At 45.2% G+C, this 25,925-nt stretch overlaps 2 protein-coding genes across 15 annotated transcripts in view; one reads left to right on the top strand and one right to left on the bottom strand.

The window, feature by feature from the left end:
• DNAAF1 (dynein axonemal assembly factor 1) overlaps nucleotides 1-2,135 on the bottom strand; it is a 28,639-nt gene extending 26,504 nt beyond the window's left edge. For all 8 annotated transcript variants that reach the window (XM_038739993.1, XM_038739999.1, XM_038739994.1 and 5 more), the window contains exon 1: nucleotides 2,067-2,135. The gene's annotated coding sequence lies outside the window, so the exon portion shown is untranslated. The remainder of the gene's footprint in view (nucleotides 1-2,066) is intronic.
• A 117-nt stretch (nucleotides 2,136-2,252) lies between these two features.
• Nucleotides 2,253-24,823, top strand: HSDL1 (hydroxysteroid dehydrogenase like 1). 7 transcript variants are annotated; one of them, XM_038772039.1, is made up of 7 exons: nucleotides 2,297-2,326; nucleotides 10,718-10,798; nucleotides 12,362-15,555; nucleotides 19,761-19,993; nucleotides 21,538-21,983; nucleotides 22,123-22,350; nucleotides 23,661-24,823. In XM_038772039.1, the coding sequence occupies exons 3-7, from the start codon at nucleotides 15,524-15,526 to the stop codon at nucleotides 23,757-23,759; spliced, it is 1,038 nt and encodes a 345-aa protein (XP_038627967.1). In that variant the 5' UTR covers nucleotides 2,297-2,326; nucleotides 10,718-10,798; nucleotides 12,362-15,523; the 3' UTR covers nucleotides 23,760-24,823. The 7 variants fall into 7 exon arrangements, with proteins under 7 accessions (XP_038627973.1, XP_038627967.1, XP_038627974.1 ...); XM_038772041.1 differs by lacking the exon at nucleotides 2,297-2,326 and having other exon boundaries at nucleotides 10,295-10,798; nucleotides 12,362-12,620; nucleotides 13,421-15,555; XM_038772040.1 differs by lacking the exon at nucleotides 2,297-2,326 and having other exon boundaries at nucleotides 10,295-10,798; nucleotides 12,362-12,620; nucleotides 13,381-15,555.
• Nucleotides 24,824-25,925: the final 1,102 nt, after the last annotated feature.

Raw genomic sequence — 25,925 nt, 5'->3', positions numbered from 1 at the left:
TATATATATATATATATATAAAGAGAACAATTACTTCCAGAACAGTAAATGCATATTCATCCTCACATTTTCAAAGACATTTTTGAGAGCTTACTCATAACTTCAGTACCTCTGATACCACCAAGACAGCATTCATTCATTCAACTGTATTTATTTAGCGCTTACTGTGTGCAGAGCACTGTACTAAGCTCTTGAGAAGTACAAATCGGCAACGTATAAAGACAGTTCCTACCCAACGGCTTTGGCCGGGCATATGCCGGCCAAAGAGAATAGAGAAGATATTCTCTATGTGAGAAGATATCTCACATAGATATTCTCTATGTGAAGAAATGCTTCACATAGAGAAGCAGCGTGGCTCAGTTGAAAGAGCACGGGCTTTGGAGTCAGAGGTCATGGGTTCAAATCCCGGCTCTGCCAATTGTCATCTGTGTGACTTTGGGCAAGTCACTTTGCTTCTCTGGGCCTCAGTTACCTCATCTGTAAAATGGGGATTAAAACTGTGAGGCCCCCCATGGGACAACCTGGTCACCTTGTAACCTCCCCAGCGCTTAGAACAGTGCTTTGCACATAGTAAGTGCTTAATAAATGCCATTATTATTATCATTATTATATGCAGAGGGTAGGGGGCGAAATAAATGAAGCAGGGTGGGTAGGGAGTGCTAAGGTGCAATGTATTCATTCAATCTTATTTATTGAGCACTTACTGTGTGCAGAGCACTGTAGTAAGCGCTTGGGAAAGAACAATACGTCCATAAATAGTGCCATTCTCTGCCCTCAACGAGCTCACAGTCTAGAGTGCAGGAGACAGACATCAGTACAAGTAAATAAAGTTACAGATATGTACATAAGGGCTTTGGGGCTGGGAGCGGGGAAGAACAAAGGGATAAATAAAATGTCAGATATGTATATAAGTGCTTTGGGTCTGGGAGTGGGGGGGGAAGAGCAAAGGGAGAGAAGCAGCTTGGAAAGAACTTGGGCTTGGGAGTCAGAGGTCGTGGGTTCCAATCCCGGCTCTGCCACTTGTCAGCTGTGTGACTTTGGGCAAGTCACTTCACTTCTCTGGGCCTCAGTTACCTCAGTTGTGAAAGGGGGATGAAGAGTGTGACAGCCCGATTACCTTGTATCCCACCCCAGCGTTTAGAGTGTTTGGCACATAGTAAGCGCTTAACAAATACCAACATCATCATCCTCATCATTATTATCCATAAATAAAATGACAGTTATGGACACACGTGCTGTGGGGCAGGGAGGGGGGAAGGGCCAAGGGAGCAAGTCAGGGCGACGCAAAATCAATCAATCGTATTTATTGCGCGCTTGCTGTGTGCAGAGCACTGTACTAAGCGCTTGGGAATCAATCAATCACTTGTATTTATTGAGCGCTTACTGTGTGCAGAGCACTGTACTAAGCGCTTGGGAATCAATCAATCAATCGTATTTATTGAGCGCTTACTGTGTGCAGAGCACTGTACTAAGCGCTTGGGAAGTACAAGTTGGCAACATATGGAGGCAGTCATCATCATCATCATCAATCGTATTTATTGAGCGCTTACTGTGTGCAGAGCACTGTACTGAGCGCTTGGGAAGTACAAGTTGGCAACTTATACAGTCCCTACCCAGCAGTGGGCTCACAGTCTAAAAGGGAGTGGGAGATGAGGAAAAGTGGGGCTTAGGCGGGAAGCCCACTACACACACCACCTTAATCAATCAATCGTATTTATTGAGCGCTTACTGTGTGCAGAGCACTGTACTAAGCGCTTGGGAAGTCCAAGTTGGCAACTTATAGAGACAGTCCCTACCCAACAGTGGGCTCACAGTCTAAAGGGGAGTGGGCGATGAGGAAAAGTGGGGCTTAGCCGGGAAGGCCACCACACACACCACCTTAATCAATCGTATATATTGAGCGCTTACTGTGTGCAGAGCACTGTACTGAGCGCTTGGGAAGTCCAAGTTGGCAACTCATAGAGACAGTCCCTACCCAACAGTGGGTTGCCCCCGAGTCCTAGCCCTGAAAGCCCTGAAAGCGAAGAGAAAGTTTCAGTGGCTCCCGAGGAGCCCGCTCGCCTTACCGCCTCCGCCGCCAGCTCTGGCCCGAGTGGCTCGGGGGCCCGACAGCTCGCGCTCAAAGCTTTGTCCCGTCGCCATGGCAACGGCGGCGCCGCGCGCCCCAGGACGCTTCAGCCCGTCAACGGCCCCGCCCCTCAACGGCTCCGCCCAGCGCGAGCGCGCGGTCACGTGGGGCGGCGTCGGCAAACGCAGCAGCCGCCGGCGCGCGACCGGACCGGCCCCAACCGGACCGGACCGGCCCCGGGCCTGCCGTTTTCTGCAGGTATGGCTCCCCTCCCGTCCCCGGCCTTCGGTGGTTCTCGTCCATCGCCTCCGGCCACCAGGAGCCCGCCCCTTCTCCCACAGAGAAGCAGGGTGGCTCCGTGGGAAAAGCCCGGGCTTTGGAGTCAGAGGTCGTGGGTTCGAATCCCGCCCCCGCCACTTGTCAGCTGGGGGACTGCGGGCAAGTCACTTCACTTCTCTGGGCCTCAGTTCCCTCATCTGGAAAATGGGGGATTAAGACCGTGAGCCCCCCGTGGGACAACTTGATCACCCTGTATCCCCCCAGCGCTTAGAACAGTGCTTTGCGCATAGTAAGCGCTTAATAAATGCCATTATTATTATTACCCCTCAGGGCCTCCCCTGAGAAGCAGCGTGGCTCAGTGGAAAGAGCCCGGGCTTTGGAGTCAGAGGTCGTGGGTTCGAATCCCGACCCCGCCACTTATCAGCTGGGGGACTGTGGGCAAGTCACTTCACTTCTCTGGGCCTCAGTTCCCTCATCTGGAAAATGGGGGATTAAGATTGTGAGCCCCCCGTGGGCCAACTTGATCACCCTGTACCCCCCCCCAGCGCTTAGAACAGTGCTTTGCGCATAGTAAGCACTTAATAAATGCCATTATTATTATTATCACCGCGCCCTCAGTTTAGGCCGCGCCCCCTCAGGGCCTTCCCTGAGAAGCAGCGTGGCTCAGTGGAAAGAGCCCGGGCTTTGGAGTCAGAGGTCGTGGGTTCGAATCCCGGCCCTGCCACTTATCAGCTGGGGGACTGCGGGCAAGTCACTTCACTTCTCTGGGCCTCAGTTCCCTCATCTGGAAAATGGGGGATTAAGACCGTGAGCCCCCCGTGGGCCAACTTGATCACCCTGTACCCCCCCAGCGCTTAGAACAGTGCTTTGCACATAGTAAGCGCTTAATAAATGCCATTATCATTATTATTATCCCTCAGGGCCTCCCCTGAGAAGCAGCGTGGCTCAGTGGGGAAAGCCCGGGCTTTGGAGTCAGAAGTCGTGGGTTCGAATCCCGGCCCCGCCACTTGTCAACTGGGGGACTGCGGGCAAGTCACTTCACTTCTCTGGGCCTCAGTTCCCTCATCTGGAAAATGGGGGATTAAGACTGTGAGCCCCCCGTGGGCCAACTTGATCACCCTGTATCCCCCCAGCGCTTAGAACAGTGCTTTGCACATAGTGAGCGCTTAATAAATGCCATTATTATTAATATTATTACCGCGCCCTCGGTTTAGGCCGCGCCCCCTCAGGGCCTCCCCTGTGAAGCAGCGTGGCTCAGTGGGAAAAGCCCGGGCTTTGGAGTCAGAGGTCGTGGGTTCGAATCCCGGCCCCGCCACTTATCAGCTGGGGGACTTTGGGCAAGTCACTTCACTTCTCTGGGCCTCAGTTCCCTCATCTGTAAAACGGGGATTAAGATTGTGAGCCCCCTGTTGGACAACTTGATCACCCTGTACCCCCCCCCCCCGTGCTTAGAACAGTGCTTTGTACATAGTAAGCACTTAATAAATGCCATTATTATTATTACCACGCCCTCAGTTTAGGCCGCGCCCCCTCGTCGCTCAGTGGGAAGAGCCCGGGCTTTGGAGTCAGAGGTCATGGGTTCGAATGCCACCTCCACCACAAGTCTGCTGTGTGACCTTGTACAAGTCACTTAACTTCTCTGAGCCTCAGTTCCCTCATCTGTAAAAATGGGGATTAGGACTGTGAGCCCCACGTGGGACAACTTGATCACACTGTATCCCCCCCCAGCGCTTAGAACAGTGCTTTGCACATAGTAAGCGCTTAACAAATGCCATCATTATTATTATTATTATTCCCTGAGAAGCAGCGTGGCTCAGTGGAAAGAGCCCGGGCTTTGGAGTCAGAGGTCATGGGTTCAAATCCCGGCTTCGCCACCTGCCGGCTGTGTGACCTTGGGCAAGTCTCTTGACTTCTCTGGGCCTCAGTTACCTCATCTGTAAAAATGGGGATTAAGACTGGGAGCCCCCCGTGGGACAGCCTGATCCCCTTGTAACCTCCCCAGGGCTTAGATCAGTGCTTTGCACATAGTAAGCGCTTAATAAATGCCATTATTATTATTCCCGCCGCCCCCCACCATAACTTTCTCTCGGAATCCGACTCCTGGGGTCCCCTTCCCTCGGAGCCCATCTTCCCCGCCTCCATCCTGTCGACTTCTCTGAGAGCCAGGTCTATGTGATTTGTGCTGTTTTGCAACCATTATCCCCCCTTTCTGCATCTCCCTACCCTTCTCTAATCGCCGAATATCTAGTGATCCCTCAGATGATGAGGTGATGAGCCTCCTGTTTCTCCAACCTTCTTTGCCCCGGTCGTAAAATTGTTAAAAAACCCCCCAACAAACCCCAAACCCATCAAACAGCAACACCCCCCTTACCCCCAGATAGGTGTGATGGGAAGGGGGTGTGCAAAATGGGGCTAATAACCAGGGTTAGTGAATTTTGTTAATTGCTCCCAATAGGACGGGCTTCCTGGCGGGTTAAATGATCGAAAGCCCCTTCTGGACTGTGAACCCGTTGTTGGGTAGGGGCCGTCTCTATATGTTGCCATCTTGTACTTCCCAAGCGCTTAGTACAGTGCTCTGCACACAGTAAGCGCTCAATAAATACGACTGGATGAATGAATAGCGATAATAATCAGTCTTTGCACAGCTTTAATAGCTCAGTGCCTTCCCTGTATTCTCGAGAGGTCAATCAATCAATCGTATTTATTGAGCGCTTACTGTGTGCAGAGCACTGTACTAAGTGGTTGGGAAGTACAAGTTGACAACATACAGAGATGATCCCTACCCAACAGTGGGCTCACAGTCTAGAAGGGGGAGACAGAGAACAAAACCAAACATATTAACAAAATAAAATAAATAGAATAGATATGTACAAGTAAAATAAATAAATAAATAGAGTAATAAATACGTACAAACATATATACATATATTAAATATGTACAAACATATAGACATATATATGCACCTTCCCCAGGTGCTGTGGGGAAGGGAAGGAGGTAAGGTGGGGTGGAGAGGGGGAGGAGGGGGAGAAGAAGGAGGGGGCTCAGTCTGGGGAGCCCCAGGTCGGAAGTGGAAGTTATGGCCTTCAATTTCCAGATCTGGAAGTTGAAGAATGGGTAAGTTTGGCAAGTGGAGAGTCGTGACTTGCTTTAGGACAAAAGTTAGCCAATGTCGGTCAGTCTTGGGAACTCTTTCCATTAGTCTTTACAGACTATTGGATTTGGCTCGAGACCCTCATTAAAGGTTGCTTGCTTTTGCTTATGTGCTCTATTTTGTCGTTGGATGACTTTTAAAAATGGTCTCATTTTTTCCGATGAATACAATGGACTGTTTCCATAATGGTAAATGTTGTGGCCGGAAAGCATTTGTTCACAAAATGGTAAGCGACTGAAGATGATTTTGGTCAATCGGTCGTTTTTATTAAGCACCTACCATGTGGAAAACACTGCACTAAGCGCTTGGGAGAGTACAGTACAACACAGTTGGTAGACATGTCCCTGCCCACGAGTTTACAGTCTAGAGGGAGCGTTAAAAAAATGGTCTTGGCCCTCATGGAGTTTACAGTCTAGCAGGGGAGAATGCCGAGGTGATAGGGAGGATGAAATTTAGGGCAAGATTCCTGTCGAGGTGGGATTTTAGAAGCCTTAATGGTCTTCGCATTAAACATTGCCAGGCAATATATCAAAAGCTATTTTCCTTTACTATAGCTCATTCTACCCAAAGGTGTTTGACATTTACAGATGTTGAGTACATTATATCTAGTTCAGCTGTGCAAATTAGGGTCTAAAAAACTAGTGTTTATAAAAAATCAGGGAGCGGGTAAGAAAACTTTTATTAAAGGTAGGAAATGCAGGCCATATCACTAGAAATATACATTTTCAGGGTATTACTTGTCAGTACCATGACAGTAGATTTGAATAGAGATTTTTTTAAATTGGGGGAGTTGGAGTTTTTTTGTTTGTTTTTGACCACTGGTTGTATTTAAGCCTTTTGGTAAGCTTGAGTTAGCCATGGGCAAGCCATGTATTTCCCCTTATTTTAGGCCCAGTGCTGGAAGTAAGCTGGAACTGGCCTGATCTCAGCACTGGTATAAGAAAAATCAATCAATCAATCAATCGTATTTATTGAGCGCTTACTGTGTGCAGAGCACTGTACTAAGCACTTGGGAAGTACAAGTTGGCAACATATAGAGACAGTCCCTAACCAACAGTGGGCTCACGGTCTAGAAGGGGGAGACAGAGAACAAAACCAAACATATTAACAAAATAAAATAAATAGAATAGATATGTACAAGTAAAATAAATAGAGTAATAAATATGTACAGACATATATACATATATACAGGTGCTGTGGGGAAGGGAAGGAGGTAAGACAGGGGGGATGGAGAAGGGGACGATGGGGGAGAAAAAGTCCCTGAATGGATGTTCTGGGGCAATGGGGATTATGGAGGCAGAAAGGGGCGGGGTGGGCAAGAAGGGAGAGACCTCCAGCATTCCGGTTAGAGTTTTTCTTAACTTTCATCCCTGTTTAGATCATGTATCTTTTTAGATAAGTAATTTATTGCTTGGGATACAAGGGACACTATAAATTATTGTGTATTTTACAGAATAAACAGCATTTCAGCCACTATCTTGGAGTGTGCTCAAAAGCCACTTAATCTACTCAGAGCATGACTGGTAGCCAGAAGCAGAGATGTGAATGCTTTTCATTTGGCTTATTGCTTGGCTCCCAGCAATCTAGAGGCCAGTCTGGTTCTGCATGAACTGCAGAACCAGTTCTGTAGAACTGTCTTTGTCCAGATACACTCTGGGCATGTTACTCCCCTCCTCAGAAATCTCCAGTGGCTACCAATCAACCTACGCATCAGGCAGAAACTCTTCACCCTCGGCTTCAAGGCTGTCCATCACCTCGCCCCCTCCTACCTCACCTCCCTTCTCTCCTTCTGCGGCCCAGCCCGCACCCTCTGCTCCTCTGCTACTGATCTCCTCACCGTGCCCGTTCTCGCCTGTCCCGCCGTCGACCCCCGGCCCACGTTATCCCCCTGGCCTGGAATGCCCTCCCTCCCCACATTCGCCAAGCTAGCTCTCTTCCTCCCTTCGAGGCCCTACTGAGAGCTCACCTCCTCCAGGAGGCCTTCCCAGACTGAGCCCCCTCCTTCTCTCCCCCTCCTCCCTCTCTCCATTCCCCCCGCCTTACCTCCTTCCCTTCCCCACAGCACCTGTATATATGTACATATTTTTGTTCGTATTTATTACTCTATTTATTTTACTTGTACATATCTATTCTATTTATTTCATTTTGTTAATATGTTTGGTTTTGTTCTCTGTCTCCCCCTTCTAGACTGTGAGCCCACTGTTGGGTAGGGACCGTCTCTATATGTTGCCAACTTGTACTTCCCAATTGCTTAGTACAGTGCTCTGCACACAGTAAGTGCTCAATAAATACGATTGATTGATTGATTGATTAACTGCATGGGTTTAGACTGGGACCCTGGCCTGGGCTCTAGATCAGTTGTGGTCCATTCTAGGTGTTCAGGACTGGGGTAGTTCTGGGACCTTCCTAGGGTGTTTGGGTCACTTCTACAGGGCATTTCTGGGCTGGAGCGGGTAGTAGATCTAAACCTCCCCGTGACGTCCTAGAGCTGCTCCAATCTCCTGTAAGTCTTTAGACCAAGAAAGACATGGGACTGGTTTGAACCCCCTGGGTTCGGAACCCTAAATTAGGATCTCCCTTGGGAGAGCAGAGAAGGAATCTGGTGGAATTCTGCTTCTCTACTTCCAGGGCCCTCTGACACGATCTATTAAAATAGGTAGTAGTTTAGTGTCGGGGATGAAGAATTGCATTATGTCCAATTATACTTTCAAGCTCCCAGGTCCAGTTAGGGCAGTTGACATATATAGCATATCTAGTAGTTGAGTCACACCTCAAGGAGGAGAGGTGAAGAGTAATGCCAAAAGTAACATGCCCTTGTTACCTGAATGTATATTTAGTAAATGGTTGCTCTCTTGTTTCTGCTTTTGCATCTAGTTTTAAAGAATTTCAAAAAATGTGCCTGAGGTGTTGGAACTCCAGTAGGAGCTGGAAGGTCCCAATTTATGCCGTTGCGGCATATACTGGTCAACTTCTGGGCTAAAGGAGTGTTCCACTGCCTGGTACACACCAGATGTTCAGACTTCATCACCCAATAGCCCTAGAGTTTGAAGCTCTTCCCGGACAACTTCAGAAGTGTGAAACCAAAACTCGGGTTGGGTCCCGGTGGAGGCTGCTTCAGAAATTCTGGCCCGGTCCCAAACTGAAATGATTGGTTCTGAGGCCATTTGAAGAGCTTCATTCTGGGCACCTTGGGGTCCCCCCTAGGCCGTATTTCATTCTGGGCACCTAGGGGGTCCCCTTAGCCATTGAAGCCAGTCGGGAACTGAGCCTGGACTTCCTAAGTAGCTTTAGACCAAGGAAGGTCTCCTGGACCTTTATAGCCGTGCTACCAGCATGGCTCCAGAACCAACTAAGGCTTTCAGAGTTGTAGTGCAAGGGTGCCTTGAGGGTTGGCCTCAAGCTGACTTGAAGAAGGTCAGGATGATAACCGTCAGGCCCATTATGTGGTATTTTAATAGCAGCAAGGTGTTGAGATTTTGTTTCATGGAGCCGTCAGCTTATCCTGGTGTGCTAAACAGTAGATATGACAGGTTCATCTGTGTGTTCTCATTTCATCTTTGGGTCCACTGACTCAGTTTGGCTTTGGGTACGCGAGAGTGTAATGTTTTTCCCTCTGATTTGCATCCTCAGATTCACTGTCTCTGGCGAAAGTAGCAATCTAAGCTCAGTGTATTTGAGTTGCAATCAGAAGTGTTTGTTGTATGCTACTGGAAGGGAACGTAAAGTGCATTTGGCTGGGAATAAGGTGGTCTTGAAATTTAGTCTGGACACTGACCTTGACTAGCAAGGTGACTTGAGGCAACTCATTTAACCGCCCCATGGTCTCAGATTCCAGGTGTTTAAAATGAGGATTTTGGAATGTATTCCTTGAAACCTGGAAGGATAAATGGTAAATATGAACTGTTTTGCATTCTTGGAAAAAGGTACCCAAAGTTGTTGCTTTATCCCAATTATCAAATTTCCACACAACTACTTTTTCAGGGTGTCTGAGTAGCTGAGCCCAACATCTAGGCCTCCTAAAACCAGATTTTCATTCTTTTAGGTACTGATCAAACCCTTTCATACCCTTCACCCTTCCTCCCTTTTACCATAAGCTTTCCCCCTGCCTGTTATCCATATACACATATACAAAAAGCAAATAGATATTATAAATAAGAGCTAAATCTGCTGATTGAATCCTAATGTGCCGTTATTTATGCCCGGGGTGAACACTCCTTGATTTTCTGAAAAAATGCTTTAACCCCATTATTCAGGACACAGTGCTAATTTTGTTTGAAAGCAGTGTGAGAAGCAGAGAAGGCTAGTGGAAAGAGACCGGGTGTGGAAGTCAGAGGTCCCGGGATCTAACCCCGGCTCTGCCACTTGCCTGCTGTGTGACCTTGGGCAAGTCACTAAATTTCTGCCCCTCAGTTTCCTCATCTGTAGAATAGGGAGTCAATACCTGTTCCCTCTCCCTCCCTTTTAAGATTGTGAGCCTCATGTGGGACAGGGACTGTGTCCAATCTGCTTTTATTGTATCAACCCCTGCACTTTGTACAGGGCTTGGCATATTGAGATATATATATATATATATATATATATATATATATATATATATATAGTGGTTAACAAGTACCACAATTATCATTAACCCCTCTGACCCTTTCTCTCTCCTTTCCATTCCCTGCCCTCATCTATGAGGTCCTGCTTCAGTTTTATGGTGTTTTTTCCCCTGTTCTCGCCAATAGTCCCTTGATCTTGTTCTTGCTGTGCTGAGAGTTCTTTCAATGTGAGCATTGAGAGCCAGATGATATCTATAGTATCTGTTCCTAGATGCCTGGAAGACTCATAATTGTAGAGCTTGAAGGGACTGTCTTACTAGAAGGCAAGGGAGCAAAACTAATGGCTTTGCCCCCGCAGCTATTTGGGCAGGGTGGGTAGCCAGAGCTAGCTAGCCCCTTCAGTGCCGTAGAGCTGGGAAGGAGTCAGAAGTGGAGCCAGGATGTATGCTCCACTTTTTATCCCTGGCTCAGCTTCTGCGTGGTTCCCATTAACCTCTCTGGGCTCTGGTGTTGAGCCGGAGGCTCTCTCGACCCCAGCCCTGGAGCCTGGTGAGGCCAGAACTGGCTCATCCCTAACTGACAGATTCCCCGGAGGAAAGTGCTGGTAACAAGATGGGTGTTGGGACTCTGACCTCTGTGGCGGGGTCAGTCGGCACCACCCTTTGTGCCACTTCCCAGCCTGGAGCCACCGGAGTTGGTGCCGCGTGGCTGGCGATGGAAGCTGTGGCAGAGGAGGAAGAGAAGGCGCAGCAGTGGAGGGTAAGTACCCTCTTCCCTTCCTCTTCCCTCCCCACCTGCTTTCCCCTCATCTTTCCTTTTTTTCCTCCCTTTCCTTTTTGCCCTCCCACGTCCCTCTTCCGTCCAACCTCACCCCAAAAACCCCATCCCTTCAACTCTCCCCCTCAAGTTCACCCAAGGTACGGGTGTCTAAAGTTTCTCTCCTTCCTTCCCCTGCCCCCTTCAACCTCCATTTCTTTGGTCCTTGCAGGGGTTAAGTTCCCTCCTCCCCCCCAACTTCTTTCTGCTTTTCCTCCTCTGAGCCTGCAGATTAGATCCCTTTCCTAAGGAGCTTCAGGCCTAAGTAGCTGTAGGCCTGGGGAGGCAGGAGAGAGAATTCTCTCTTTTATTTTTTCCCCATCCCCAGTGGCAGGACCAAACTCCGTTGGAGCAACCTTCCCCAAGTCTTTAGGGAAGGCTTCTGACTTCAGAGTGGCTCCCCTGCCCCCTTTATCCTGGACATCCTCCATGGAAGTTGGGGGTAAAACTGAGAGCAGCCCCCATTCCTATTCTTGCTTTGTACTGTCGTCACCCTTCACTATGGATTTCAATTTGAATCTCTGTAATTTAGTGCTAGCTTGAGTTTGGGGAAATACCTGGCTGTGCACATCTCTTTTTACCCTGCAGTACTAGGTGTACTCTCTTTCTGTCCGCTTATTGCTCATTTTTCATTTCCTTCTCCTCCATCACTGCCATCCAACCTAGAACTTTTTTCTCTTTGCTCTCCCTCCCATTTCATAAGTTCTAGTCTTTTCTGTTCATAGCCTCCTAACTTTTCCAGATTTATGTATTCTCTAGTAGCTGTAGTTCCTTTTTCAGAACTGAGAGATGTAACAGAAGAATCAGTAGCTTGTTGTTAGGGATACTGTTGTATTTTCTGGACACAGCATAGGGAACTGCTTCCTGTGGTTTTGTCCATAATCTTCCAGAGAAGTTGTCTGTTATCTCTGCCTCACAATTTCAAGAATGATCAATTGTTGGTTCCCCATGGTGCTTACTGCAAGGTGCCTAAAAACATGAACTTATATCTTCAATTACCTTTACTAGGCACAAAGGGAGGGTAATACCAAATAGTTGTACCCCCAAATGCTAAAAGGGATACCAGAGAAACTTGCCCACAGTTCACAAAATGAATTAGTGGCAGAACTTGGGAAGGAACCAGGGACTTTTGATTCCCCATCAGTTATTCGAGATATTCATTTGCCTCAGGACTTAAATTGGGTGGGATTTCGATTGCCAGTGATCGGATTTTGTACTTTTAAAGAGGACATTAATGACAGTCAAGTACTTTTTTCTCTGTACATCTGTAGAGAAGAGGCGACATCAGAGTCAACCTGAAGTGAGGGAGAGGCTTAGCTGTATATGCACGTTGGCTAGGGTGATCAGTGGCATTCAGTCCTCTTTCAAACTCTAGGTTGGATGCATCTGTTCTTGGCTCTAATTCATCATTTGTGAAAGCACTTTAGCCTTTTTGTATGTGCTAAATCTTTTCAACATGATTTGGAGTTTGACAAGTTAACGAGCTTTCTTCTCTTGAAATTCTAGATTTTTTTTTTTTAAAGGTGCACTTGAAATATTTACCACCCTCCAGAAACATGAAACCTACAAGGACTGTCTGGAGAGTGAGCCACAGTGTGAAACACTCCAGATCCCTTAAGAAGATAGAGACACCTAGGGGCCCACGATCTTTAAGAGTATAAGAGCATAAGAAATGCCACTGCCGGATCAGACCAATAGTCCGTCCGTCCATCCCAGTTATCTGTCTCCAACCACCTGACTCAGTGAAGATTCCAGCACTTCGAATGTGAGTGTCTTACGCAGCGATGGTCTATAAATTGGATGAGCGCATAATAGGGTCTGCTACTGAAGTGGGTGAACAGAAACTGCATGCCTACTCAAACCGACTACCTCATGGTGTATGCTGTTGGTCACAGAGGGACCGGGCAAGAACGTGTGAATGGGTCAGTGCAACCCAATCACCGCTCTCGGACAAACTTACTCCAACGCGTGTCCACTTGGTGGGGGGGTGTCCCGTACACTACCCTCAACAAAAGTCCTTCACAAGTAGGCAGGACAGGTCATTCTCTGAAGAAGCAGCACAATTTAAGAATGCATTGCTCTCTTTGAATGGGGAAGGAGGCTCGACAAGGTGTCCCTAAAAATTGCTTGCCTCACCCTATCCAAACAGGGTAAATCACCATTGGAGAGCTTTATACTTGCACTGTGAGAACACAGACAAGACTTAACGCTAAGAAAATGACCATCATGTCATGGATTTCAAGACCCTACACAATAAGAACTGTGGTTCCCCAGAAAGAACTAAAGAACCAATGCACGTTTAGCACATAAACCGACCACTAGACTACCCGATGATGGCCCACTTACAGTGAGTGGTCTCGGATATATCTTCATATAGAAAAGACTTCCTTTTTCAGAACAGTGGCTGTCAGGGGGTACGTTCAGACAGTCACAGGAATCAGGCCTTCCAAATCTGCCAGAGGCATAAGGGTCTGATGATGTTATCTAGGCACTTAATAAATGTCGCAATTCTGTCTTCTCCTGAGACCATCGCTCTGGTTGTGGATCATCACCGTCTTTAAGAAGAAAGGTGAAAAATTATACTGTGGCAACTCTCGAGGCAGCCCATTATTTTCCACTGTTGGCAAGAACCGCACCAGGGGACTTCTGGACCGGCTACTGAAAAACCGGAGTGTCTCCACATTCCCAGACTTGCAGTGCAGCTTCAGACGGCAGAGTGGCACAGCAGACAGAGGTACAGAGAGCAGCACCAAGACCTCTATTCAATTTGCATAGACCTCACCAAAGCGCTAGTAAATCTGGGCTCTGGCAAAAGCTTAGTAAATGTGGCTGCCCAGAGAATTTCATCAAGATTTGGAGACTGAATCGCGAGACAGCATGAGTGATCGTGGCAGAGGTGGAAGTCCCCTATCTGAGCAGTTTCCCATCACCTGTGTAGTAGGCCCAGTTCTGTTCAATGCGTTCCGCGTATCCATGCTGGGGATGTAATAAGCTGGTGGTAGACTATTTCCAAGATTTTCCGGGGAACTCTCTCAACAACCGGCCAGGGATATCATTAAAAATCGTAGAGACAGGCATTCAAATTGTATGCGGATAATCATATTTTAGAGGCACATAATGGCAGATTTCCCAGCGAGCCTTATGAGTCCCTAGAACAGATTTCCAAGATGAGGTGGGTTAGCAATTTTTCAGGGAAAAAGAAGTGCCCCACAACTTTAAAAAATGAATATGAAGTACACCCCTTTCAGCCAGAACTGTGGGTTTTCATTCTGTGTTTTGGCTAGAATTCAGCTCGGGAACTAGGGAAAGTTCACCCAGCAATGGTAGCCTGTTTAAACATAGGATGTCAGGGTTTGGGAAAAAATGACTCGTGTATACACGTATGGTGATAGACACTGAATACTACAACACAGGCCTTCTCCATTGTGGGGTTTTGGGAACTCAACCCTTGTGTTTTAGAACTGGTTGTACTTGTAAATGTTTTTTTTTCTCAATTGAAGTGTGTGTTGTACAGTCTATCTGAACATACTGCAGCGCGGATAGGGTGCAAAGTGTAATGTGGATTCCTTGACCATAGTGCATAGAAGTGAACTTGCCTTAGTGGTGCAGTTCCATAAATGAGAGACCACCTTTTTTTTTTTTAAATAAACTAAGGCATGAATGACAAGCTTTGGGTTTTGGGGTGACACGATTACATGCAGATGATTATGAATTCCTTCACAGAGTCATCCTGGTTCTAATCATCATCCTGATGATTAATCTGAAGAAATGCAAGGTAGCTTAGCCTGCAGCATGGAAACCCTAATAGTACTAATAGTAGGGTTGTCCTTTAGTTTGAAGAAAACGCTGTTGGAGGTGAGACTGTTTTACCCTACCATGACCAAATTGTTGTCACATTGTTGTTATCTATGTAGTCCACTGTCCAACAATACAGTGATAGATAAGGAAACAGAATATTGTATCAATGAGTCCAGCATATCCTGTGGGAGATTGTCAGACCGTAATGTCAAAGTATTAGCAAGATTGAGACCAAACTGAAGGTCTGTGGAGCTGTAGTGCTGTATGAAACCTGTACCCATCACAAACACCATAGCCATCCAACTCCTTGAACAGTTTCATCATTGTTGCTTAATGTCCATTCTTAACATAAAGTGGGATGAACAGTCCTGAAATGAAACACGTCTAATAGCGATGAAGCGACGCTAAACTCAAAACCACTAGAGGGGCGGGCAAGGAGAATGGATAACCGTAGGATATCAAAACAACTGACTGCTGTGTAGTGAACTGAAATGGTGCACCTGAAAGCAAGAAGGGGCGGAGGAAACTCTGAGAGTGGAGTAAACTGTAGCTTCAGTCAGTATGGCCTCACACCTGGAAGCTGAGTGATAACTTCAGCCAACAGGCCCGTATGGCACATTGCGATGAAGAAGGCAGCAGAAGCTCTTTTTGAGCAGAATCTTTGAGAGGACTGTGAGGTAGAAGAGAAAGCAACACCGAGATCTGCAAGCAACAAAAGCGACAGCACACCGAAAGACAATCTTGGTGTGTGCAAGGTGTGAATGAACCTGGCCGTCTCACATCGTCCTCTTCAGTCACATACACCCATAGGTAAACTTCACCATCAGGGAAGTCATCTTTGAACAACGGGATGCTTGGAGGAACCAAGTGATGGTTGCTCTCTTTGACATCCATCATAATGGGTAGGTATGTACCATTTATCATCCCTAAATTTGTTTTCCCTCCACAGTCCTAACTTGCCCTCTAGTAACCAATCCATTAAAATGGACCTCTTGTCCAGAAATGTATCCAAACCTCTCTTGAACTTGCTGCTGTTTTTGACCTGCACAACTTTCTGTGGTAACAAATTTAATTTGCTTACCACCTGTTCTGTGCAGTATTTCTTTTTCTTTTGGACTACCGTCCTCAAACTTATATGGAGGTCCTCTTGTCTTTTTCACCTCGGTCCCATTGCATGACACCCCCTGCATGGAATCCTTCTCCCCCATCCCCACAGTTTGCCAAAGCAAGCCAACTTCATATTCCTCCACCAAAAAACCTCCTCTCGGAGGCATTCCTTGACTAGTTACCGCCTTTCTGATGGGGCCATCCCTTTAGCCACCCTTAGCGCTTTTGTGGATATTGATTTATTTAGTCACCTTTTCATTTTTGTGGGTTTTCACTGTTACCAGTTGTACCCTTGTGCCCTTGTACTATCTAAGGTGGCCCACTTTTCCCATGAGATTGTAAGCTCAAGGGCAGGAACTTTTGGTGTATGCTCCCAAGCCCCTAGTACTGTGTTCTGCACCTAGTAGTAGGTGCTGATGCGTCTACTGCTGCTGACGGAAACACTTGCATTCTCCTGGTCATCTTGGTTGCCCTTCTCTGTATCTCTTTCATCTCTATTTTGTCCTTGCTAGGATGTAATGAGCAGAACTCTTTGCAGCGTTTGAGATGTGGGAATACCATGGTTTTATATAACGAGCAGCAAAACTGCACTTTGGTTGGGTTTTCCATCCCCTTCCTGATTTGATGATGCCCAGTATTCAGCTGGCCTTTTTGGCTGCTGCCCCACTTTGGACCAGTAATTTCAAGGAGCAGTCAACAGTGACCCTGAAGATCTCTTTCCTGAGTCATGACCGTGGCTCAGAGCCCATCATCATGTGCCAACTTGTACTTCCCAAGCGCTTAGTACAGTGCTCTGCACACAGTAAGCGCTCGATAAATACGATTGATGATGATGATGATCATCGTGTAACTGCAGTTTGATTTTTTGTTTCCACCAGGTGCATTTACTTTGCCACATGCTCATGGTGAAGCTCATCTGCCATGATTTTATCCCTCACATTCAGCTTTATGATGTCTTCCTGAAGGTTACCCTCATCTGTGGGGCATTTCACTGCCAACGGGCTTGGTGACTCCTGCAGACTTGGAGATTTCGCCCCACACTCTTTTCTACATGTTATTTACAAAGATGTGCAATCAAACCAGTTTTAGCATTGATCCCTGGGGGGACTACACCATTTCCACTTCTCTGTTCTGTTAAGTGGCCATTAAGCCCTACCCTTTGTTTCCTATCTTCAGCCAGTTGGCTATTGGTGACAACAGTCCCACCAAATCCCTGTTACTTAGTTTTTTGAAAAAAAGTCTTTGGTGTGGAACTGTCAAAGGGTCTTTTTCAAATCTAAATGTATTATGTCCACTGATTTTCCTCTGTCCACATGCTTGCTGACTCATTCAGAGGATTCCGTTAGATGGAGGCCCGATTGCCCTTCCAGAGACCCTGTCGTCTGTCCCTTCTGTTTTTCTCACTGCTTTCTGATCCTAAACCTAATGATCAATTTTAAACGTTTTCTAAGTATAAAAGTGAGAATCACCAATTTCTCCTTCCTAGAATCTCCTGTGGTGTGGGCGTCCTTGCCTGCACGCCTTCCTGGGCTCTTGCCAGCCTGAGTGTGTCAGTCCGTCATCCGGGCAAGTTATTGGTCTCTTTCTAGCTCTGTTCCAGTAGGGAGAGAGAGGGTCAGGGAAGGGTTACCTTATATAAAGCCAAGGAGGGGCATGTGCTCCTTTCCCAGTGGGCTCTGTGATCGTGATGCTGCCACTTCCAGGTTCTCCTCTGGGAATCCATTCTGCCCTCTTAAGCCATCCCCATAGGGCACTGATGCCTGATCAGAGGTGAGGATATCAGAGGGGAATGGCAGGGGCCATTGGATGGTGATGCAGTACATCAGAGTGGGTGATGCACCAGAGAGGAGACAGTTATCCCAGAAGCTAGGGTTGATGTGGCCGAAATGGTGTGGGTCCAAACTGCAGCCAGAGGCTTCAGTGCCAGCCAGGATAACTTGATGTGCTCCTCTCTTGCACATTGGACGGCCAGTGATTAGAAGAGTCTGTAGTATTTGTCAGGTAGTAACAAGCACGTGTAGTTTTAGTGTTGATTCCAAGCGAAAGGAAACGGACTGTGGAAAATTGTGAGATCTAGGGGGGGTTGAGAATCCCTGCTAAGCAAGTTTTAGTGCATCTTCATTCATCTGTGAGTGTGTTCTTCACGGGAGAGTTGGAGTGCGCTATCCTTGCCGGAGTTTGCAAGTTTCATCTACTGCCATTGTGCCTTTTCTCTGAGCTTCCCCCCTGCCCCAAGCCACCTTCCCCATCACCCTGGCATCTCCTGTGACAGATTGTGTGACAGATCTCACAGTTTTCCATAATTTGATTCCTTGTGCCTGAAGTCAACATTAAAACTATGTGTGCCTTGTTACTACATGGTAAATACTACACACTCTACTGAGCAATGGCAACCCCCAAGACAGTGTACAAGAGAGGAGCACATCAAGTTATCCTGGCTGGCACTGAAGCCTCTGGCTGCAGTTTGGACCCATGCCAGGTCCCACACCATGTCTGGAACTATTTGCCCAGCTCTCATCTCATATTTCCTGACTTTTAAAAATGTTCTGCACTGCTGCTCATCTCCCTGAACATAATCAGAGAGTTGACTGCATGTGGAAGTGATGATATCAATCTCAATTAGCATTCCTAGCTACGTGAAATTGACACTGAAATGCTTTAATGACTCTGAATATGTTTGTGTGCCTAGTGTCCTTTTTTTTTTTTTTGAAATTTCCCTACCGTGTAATTCGGCGCTTTGCCCTAAGCAAGGGCTCAGAAATGCCACTTATAATACATTGATCTTTTCACTCCGTTGAAGTGCGAGTTCTGCAAGCGAACATTGCGGTTTAGGATTTATTATTATAAGCGATGCTGTGAGAGTTTAAAACAGGAAATAAAGATTATTAGCTTTTGCAATTAAGCTCAATTTAAGTAGGCCAGATTGCATTTTTCAGGACTGTAAATGGGATAAATAACTATTGAAGGCGAAAAGAGCTTGTATTTCACATTCAAAATAAGGCACCTTTGAGAACGCAGTTGGTCATTTTTGCAAGGGTGTAACTTTGCAAGAGAAGTGTCATTGAGAAAGTGACTCTCGGGATCCAAATGTGCACAGCACAAACCCGGCACATCAAACTGTAGACTTGCTTGGGTAGGGAACATGACCTCTGATTGCTTTGTACTTTCCCAAGGGCGTAGTAAAGTGCCTCACAGTCAGTAGATTCTCCTTAACTACTTCTACTAACCCTAAGCACTGACCCAATGGTGGTTGAGCCAGGCAGTCAGGACTAATGTGTAAGGCCACCTTTCACATGTCTTCAAGCTTGCCCTAGGAATCAGCATCGCCTTACCTAATTCCTTACCTCACTGCCATCCTGCCGAGTATCTCAGAGCAGAGCCAGAGACCAGGTAAGTTATCAGGGAGACAGCAGCTACCATCAGGTGCCCACCTGAGACCTCCTGAGGGAGGACTTTGTGCCTTGGGAATATCCTACTTGCGACGCCCCACTTCATGCTTTTCACTCCTGATGTGATGAGTTGAAGCAAAAGGTCTGTAGATGATGCCTCAATAAGACCAGTGCCATAGAAGCCAGAAAAAAAGCATCAGTGCTAGTTGTTGAGCCCCCGTTTTTTATGTTTTAAAGTCTTGAGGTAATTTAGGAAAGAAGAAACAGTGCCTAATGTATATTTTTTTAAATATTTATTTGTGCTGGCCTTCCTGGCCAGATTGCAAATACTTTGTGAGCAGGGATTTTTGTTAAATTGAATTCCCTCTAACCCATTTGAATCATCTACTTCTCTGCGGGGAAAACGTTTTATTGTCTCCACATATTAGGGACACTTAAATGGACCTCACAGATTTCATATATTCTGAAGGCACCATTACTGGACAAATGCAAAAGGGTAAAAGTTTGTAATTTTTCAGATAGGTATAAGTGTTCTTCCATGCTGCGGTACATATGAAATCTGCTAAGAAATGTGCTTTCTTTAACACCTATTTTTTTTTTTTGCTTTCTAGGTTGCTGTTGGCCATGGCTGCCGTTGATAGTTTCTACTTCTTGTACAGGGAAATTGCCCGGTCTTGCAATTGCTATTTGGAGGCTCTAGCTTTGGTTGGAGCTTGGTACACAGCCAGAAAAAGCATCACCATTGTCCATGATTTTTACAGCTTGATCAGGTTGCATTTCATTCCTAGACTGGTCAGCAGGGCCGATCTCATCAAGCAATATGGAAGATGGGCAGTAGTAAGTGGTAAGAACCTGAAATGTCAGTACGGTACTGCGGAACCCAAATGGCATTTGCCGCTCAGTATTTCTTGTTTTAGCCAATGGTGATATTAACTTTTGGAAGCCTTTGATTTTACTGTTTGATCCTTTCTCGGTAGATCATCATCATCAATCGTATTTATTGAGCGCTTACTATGTGCAGAGCACTGTACTAAGCGCTTGGGAAGTACAAATTGGCAACATATAGAGACAGTCCCTACCCAACAGTGGGCTCACAGTCTGTAGTCTATCAGAGGACCCTGTTTGAATTCCTTAAAATAGTTAATAGTCACAAAATTAAATGCACTTGTTGGAGTTTGGCAATGTCACCTTCAGTGTGTCTCTTTAATGTGTCATTGGTAGGAAAGAGCCCTCCTACCCACTCAAGCCAGGTATGGCACTGATATTTTATGAAGATATTCAAAGGTAGAATTAAGTTGGTTTCACAAAAATTCCCCCTATGTGACAACAGCCATCCCATCCCCCAAATAACAGAAAACTTCAGTCTTTTTATGCCTTCCAGCCTGCAGCACACAACCCAAGCCCAATTTTCCCCTTCTCCCCCACCACCTGCTTTTATCCTTTCCCTCGCTCACTCCCCCGTGCCTCATCTGCCACTGCTTACGTCTTTTCACGAGTACTTTGAGTGTGAATCTATGAGAAGACGAGTGAGAGGAAGACTCGGGGAAAGACACCTCTGTAGCCAGTGACGCTGTGAGAATAGATAGTAAGCTCTGCAAAGATTAGTCCTTTTAAGATATACCGCCTTTCATCCAAGGATTTTAAAGCAAATCATCATAAGTTCTTTATGAAATTATTAGTACAACATCTTCGTGAACTAAATAGCATACATATGTTTTGTGGGTTGTTGGTCGTCCCCCTCCCTCCCCCCCGTCAAGTGGTGGCTTTTAAACTCAGGGAGATTAATTTACTAGCTCCTTGTTGGCAGGGAACATGTCTACCAAATCTGTAAAATTGTACCCTCCCAAGTGCTTTAGAACAGTGCTGTGCACACAGTGAGTGCTTAATACGATGTTGAGTAGGGACCGTCTCTATATGTTGCCAACTTGTACTTCCCAAGCGCTTAGTACAGTGCTCTGCACACAGTAAGCGCTCAATAAATACGATTGAATGAATGAAGATGAATGAATTGATAGGTTGATTCCTAGAGTCACCCAATAAGTGTCTGTTTTGGTACAGCAGTATAGTCAAGTGTGGATTCCCATTTTGGCTTTTAACTAACTGCTAGTGCTATTAGAGATCAGTTTATTGAATTTTTTAATTTATTTAACTGACATATGGATATGTCACTTCAAAGTAAAAATGACCAATGTTAAAAGCCAAACTAATCAATCATCTTTATTGAGCACTTACTGTGTGCAGAGCACTGCATTAAGCACTTGGGAGGGTCCAGTGTAACAGAGTTGGTAGACACATTCTCTGCCCACAGTGAGCTCACCGTCTAGAGGACAAACGAGGATCCTTACGGTGTATGTTGCAACTCCTTTCCCATTCTTTTTCCTACTGTAGGTGCCACGGATGGTATTGGAAAAGCTTATGCTGAGGAGTTAGCAAGCCACGGTCTTAATATTATCCTAATCAGCCGGAACAAAGAGAAGTTGGAAAAGGTTGCCAAAAATATAGCTGAGGTCTATAAAGTGGAAACCGATATCATCGTTGCCGACTTCAGCAACGGTCGTGAGATTTACTCACCCATTAGAGAAGCACTGAGAGACAAAGATATTGGAATCCTGGTGAATAACGTAGGAGTGTTTTACCCCTATCCACAGTATTTTACCCAATTGCCTGAGGAGAAACTGTGGGATATTATTAATGTAAATATCGCCGCAGCTAATTTTATGATCCATATAGTATTGCCAGGAATGGTAGATAGGAAGAAAGGTGCTATTGTGAATATCTCTTCTGGTTCTTGCTGCAAACCGACTCCGCAAATGACTGCATACTCAGCGTCCAAGGTAATGCAAAATACAGTGTGGATTGTGTCCCCGCTAGAAAGAACATGTGGCTAATATTCTTGTTTAAACAATAACAGTGCAGAAGTTGTAAGCCTAAGTTTGGTTGTTTGGTTTTTTTTTTTGGCATATATTTTTATAGGCTTATTTGGACCACTTCAGCAGAGCACTACAGTATGAATATGCTTCCAAAGGAATCTTTGTCCAAAGTCTAATCCCATTCTATGTAGCTACAAATATGACCGCGTACAGTGGCTTTCTGCATAGCAACCCGTGGTTGGTGCCTTCACCTAAAGTTTATGCACAGCATGCAGTTTCAACTCTTGGAATCTCCAAAAGGACGACGGGATACTGGTTCCATTCTATTCAGGTAATAAAAACGAACTCATAGGTTTCTTTAACTTTTCTAAGTGCTACTTAAAGACTAAAGGCATAGTTAAAGTCTAGAGAGGAACTTTTAATTCCATCTGGCAAACTGACTCCCTCAAATGATGTGGCTAAATCACCGCCCCTGTTGTAGTAATACTTATTCAGGATGAATGTGTAGGCTCAGTTGAGCGCTCTCCACACAGGAGATGCTTGAGCCTGGAGTGGGAGGGAAAACCAGGGGGGATAGTGGATGGGCAGTGCTTAGTACAGTGCCTGGCACGTAGTAAGGGCTTAAATACCATAATTTTGAATTATTACTATTATTATTGGGCAGAAAAGACGCTGGGAACAAAAAGGAGAGGGATTGACAGTGTCATTTTTAATTACCTATAGTTCTTGGTCAGTATTCTCTCTTTATTGCTGAATTGTACTTTCCAAGTGCTTAGTACAGTGCTGATTTATTCAGTCAATAAGTACGATGAATGAATATGTTGGGGCTGGTTCTGGAATGGCTCCTAATCGCCTGTAGGTCTATAAGCAAATGCATTCCATTTTCAAGTAACATCACTGCGTCGTATTCTGGGATAGACCTCTCGGTGGTGGAATCTCCCATTGGAAATAGCGGACTAGGTTTAGGACTGCAAACCTGCGCAAAGGAATTGCTTAAAGGACTAGTGGTCTGTGCAGCGTCGTTCCCAAGCTCTTCCTTGCCAGTCGTGAACCAGCTGGCGCAACAAATGGGTAGGCGGGCAAGGTTGCCGCGTGTTGCATAGTGCATGGAATATTTTTGTTTAATGGTATTTAAGTGCTTACTATGTGCCAGGCACTGTCCTATGCACTGGGGTAGGTACAGGTTACTCAGGTTGATCATAGTCCAGGTCCCGCATTTTACAGATGAGGTGACTGAGGCGCAGAGAAGTCAAGTGAGGTGCCCGGGGTCACACAGCAGACAAGTGGCAGAGTCAGGATTAGAACCCAGGTCCTGATGACCCCCAGCCCATGGTATATCCACGCTGCTTCTCTGCTTTTCACATAGAAAATCCACATATTGCCAAAGTAACTGCAGCCTGGTGCTTATTGTGTGCCGAAGGGCCACAGACCAGCAGGCAGTTTTCGGGGGTAGCCGCCTCGATAACTGCTATGGTCTTTGTTGCCTGTGTTAGCCAGCTGTTTTTAGGCAAGATGTGGTTTGGACTATATATTGACATTTTGGTGAGTAGAAAATACGCTGTGCTTCCCAAACTAAAGTGGTATATGTAAAAAGCTCCATCTCTTTTAATATTGACGGTAACTTCTTCCTTCCATTTTTAGTTTATTTTTGCACAGTACATGCCAGAATGGCTCTGGGTGTGGGGAGCAAATATTCTCAACAGTTCACTGCGTCATGAGGCCCTTTCCCACAGATTGTGAATCGTGAATATCATCTAGGAAGTTGCCAATTCAGCTACTGCAGCCTACAGTATTTAGAGCTTTGGAAGAACTTCGTTTGCATTTTGTTGTAAGGTTATTTTAATTCATCCCCTAGCATGTTGGTTAATCGCTTATTGGGGAAAGTAGGTACTTTTAAAGAATGTTGACAACACCTAAAGCTGACTCAGGTCTACAGTTTATCGCCAGAGGAAATGCTGATTATTTGGGGGATAGGACCCAGGAAATCCAGCCTGTAATAATTCTTTCTTTTCTATAAAATATTAAAGCAATTGAATGGGCTTCTATTTTGTGCTGTGAATGAAGACAGTACATTTCAGTTTCAGATTGTATACTTTAGTGACGTAAGCTAAAGGTCACGTCTTTGTATTACAGGTTGGTTTTTTTTTTAAATAAGCCACGTTTTCCTTTGAAAATGTAATTTGGAATTTCAGAAACAGCTGGAAAAGCTGTTAGAATGTATCTTAAAAATTGTTTTATGGCTTCTGTTGTAGGAATCTCTTCAGATGGCAGTTTGGTTTTTCCTTATGTTTACAGGGTTGTATTTAAATGTTAAGATGCATATTTCATTAGAAAGTTGGGAGATGTATCCAAAGTATTGTTTATTAGTAAATCCATTTAAAAAGATAACTCTAAATTAACTTAAGATGAAGCTTTATTAAATGTTAAAGATGTTTAAATTCTGTTCAATGATGACAATCCCGTTTAATTTTGTAGAGCTAGCATTACCCGTAGACTTTTAACATTACCATCTATCGGTTCTGTACGGTATTATTACTACGTAGTTAACACTCATTTCTGGAGTTAAAGAGGTATTCTAAGGAGTGTGCCTCTTGATCTGAATACCCAATTCTTCTGTTAATTGTAATTTCAACTTGTAGCCAATTTTTACAACTGAAGTTGAGCCTTATTGTAATTTGTCGGTTTTCTATGTAGTAGCCTATTCTAATAGCGTTTGGTTCTGGCATAAACACAATTATTTACTGAGCTAAAAGTATGGAATAATTGTGTCAATGTGTTATCTGAAATAAACATTTAGAAGCATACTCTTAGTTTGTGTGATTAATGCATTCCGAGAGTAAATGGAGTGAAAATGGTGATTAAGCACAAACGTGGTTTAAGACCAGGATGGCTTTGATGCCCAATGGGTGATGTTTCTGACTCAGATCTTAAAGAATCTTACTTGGAAACTTAATGCTGTGGGAATCAACCAGTGTTACATAATCAGTAAATCATTCATATTTTTCAGCGCTTACTTTGTGCAGAGCACTGTATTAAGCGCCTGGGAGAGTACAGTACAACAATAAACACACGCTCCTTGTCCACAACCAGTTTAAAGTCTAGAGGACAAGCTTAAAATGTAAGCTGCCACCAGCTGATTACTTAGTGATTTAATGTTTTTACAATTCAACTTTATAAATGAAGTGGATTTTTTTATCCCAAAGTGAGCATTCCATTGGTTCTGACCACTCTTAGTTCTGATACCTGATTTGAAAGGTAGTGCTGTACTCTCTTGTGGAGATGGATTTTCATTCAATCATATTTGTTGAGCGCTTACTGTGTGCAGAGCACTGTACTAAGCGCTTAACTCATTTCACATTTCATGCTAACAAGTCTTTAGAATTGGTTTTGAGTACACACTATGTAAAATGTGGGCGGTATGAAATTTTTCTCAGCCTTCAAAAACTTCTTTTCATCTTGACCTGAAGTAGTGTTGTGGGTTTACCTGCCAACCCTTTCACTGTACTTACAACTTGCATTTCATTCAGAAGTTAAAGAAAGTTTTAACAATACAATTAAAGGTGAAACCAGCTATTTAAATCACACCTTTAAATTGCCTGATGATAGAATTCAGAAGCCTATAACAAGTAAAACAAAAACAGCTCTGGACATCAAATTAGGTTGCACTTAAAGATCATGTAATCTGTTATTTTTCAAAGATGACACAGTTACTATATTAAGCCAGTTCCCACTGAAGGAAACTTGCGGCAGAAAGGGAAGCTGCATGGCCTAGTGGAAAGAGCACTAGCCTGGAAATCAGAATTCCTGGTTCTAATCCAAGCGCTTAGTACAGTGCTCTGCACACAGTAAGCGCTCAATAAATGATTGAGTGAATAATCCCAGCTCTGACATTTGCCTGTTGTGTGA

Source organism: Tachyglossus aculeatus, chromosome X1, assembly GCF_015852505.1.
Source record: "Tachyglossus aculeatus isolate mTacAcu1 chromosome X1, mTacAcu1.pri, whole genome shotgun sequence".
Classification (NCBI taxonomy): Eukaryota; Metazoa; Chordata; class Mammalia; order Monotremata; family Tachyglossidae; genus Tachyglossus; species Tachyglossus aculeatus.
The sequence above is the reverse complement of the archived record's forward strand: the minus strand, read 5'-3'. Positions and strand labels throughout refer to the sequence as shown.

Excerpts from the sequence above, each read along its gene's own strand:
- HSDL1 (XM_038772039.1), top strand. The coding sequence starts at position 15,524 with ATGGTTGCTCTCTTTGACATCCATCATAATGG. Across the intron at positions 19,994-21,537 it reads AAGATGGGCAGTAGTAAGTG|GTGCCACGGATGGTATTGGA; the intron begins GTAAGAACCTGA and ends TTCCTACTGTAG. Across the intron at positions 21,984-22,122 it reads CTGCATACTCAGCGTCCAAG|GCTTATTTGGACCACTTCAG; the intron begins GTAATGCAAAAT and ends ATATTTTTATAG.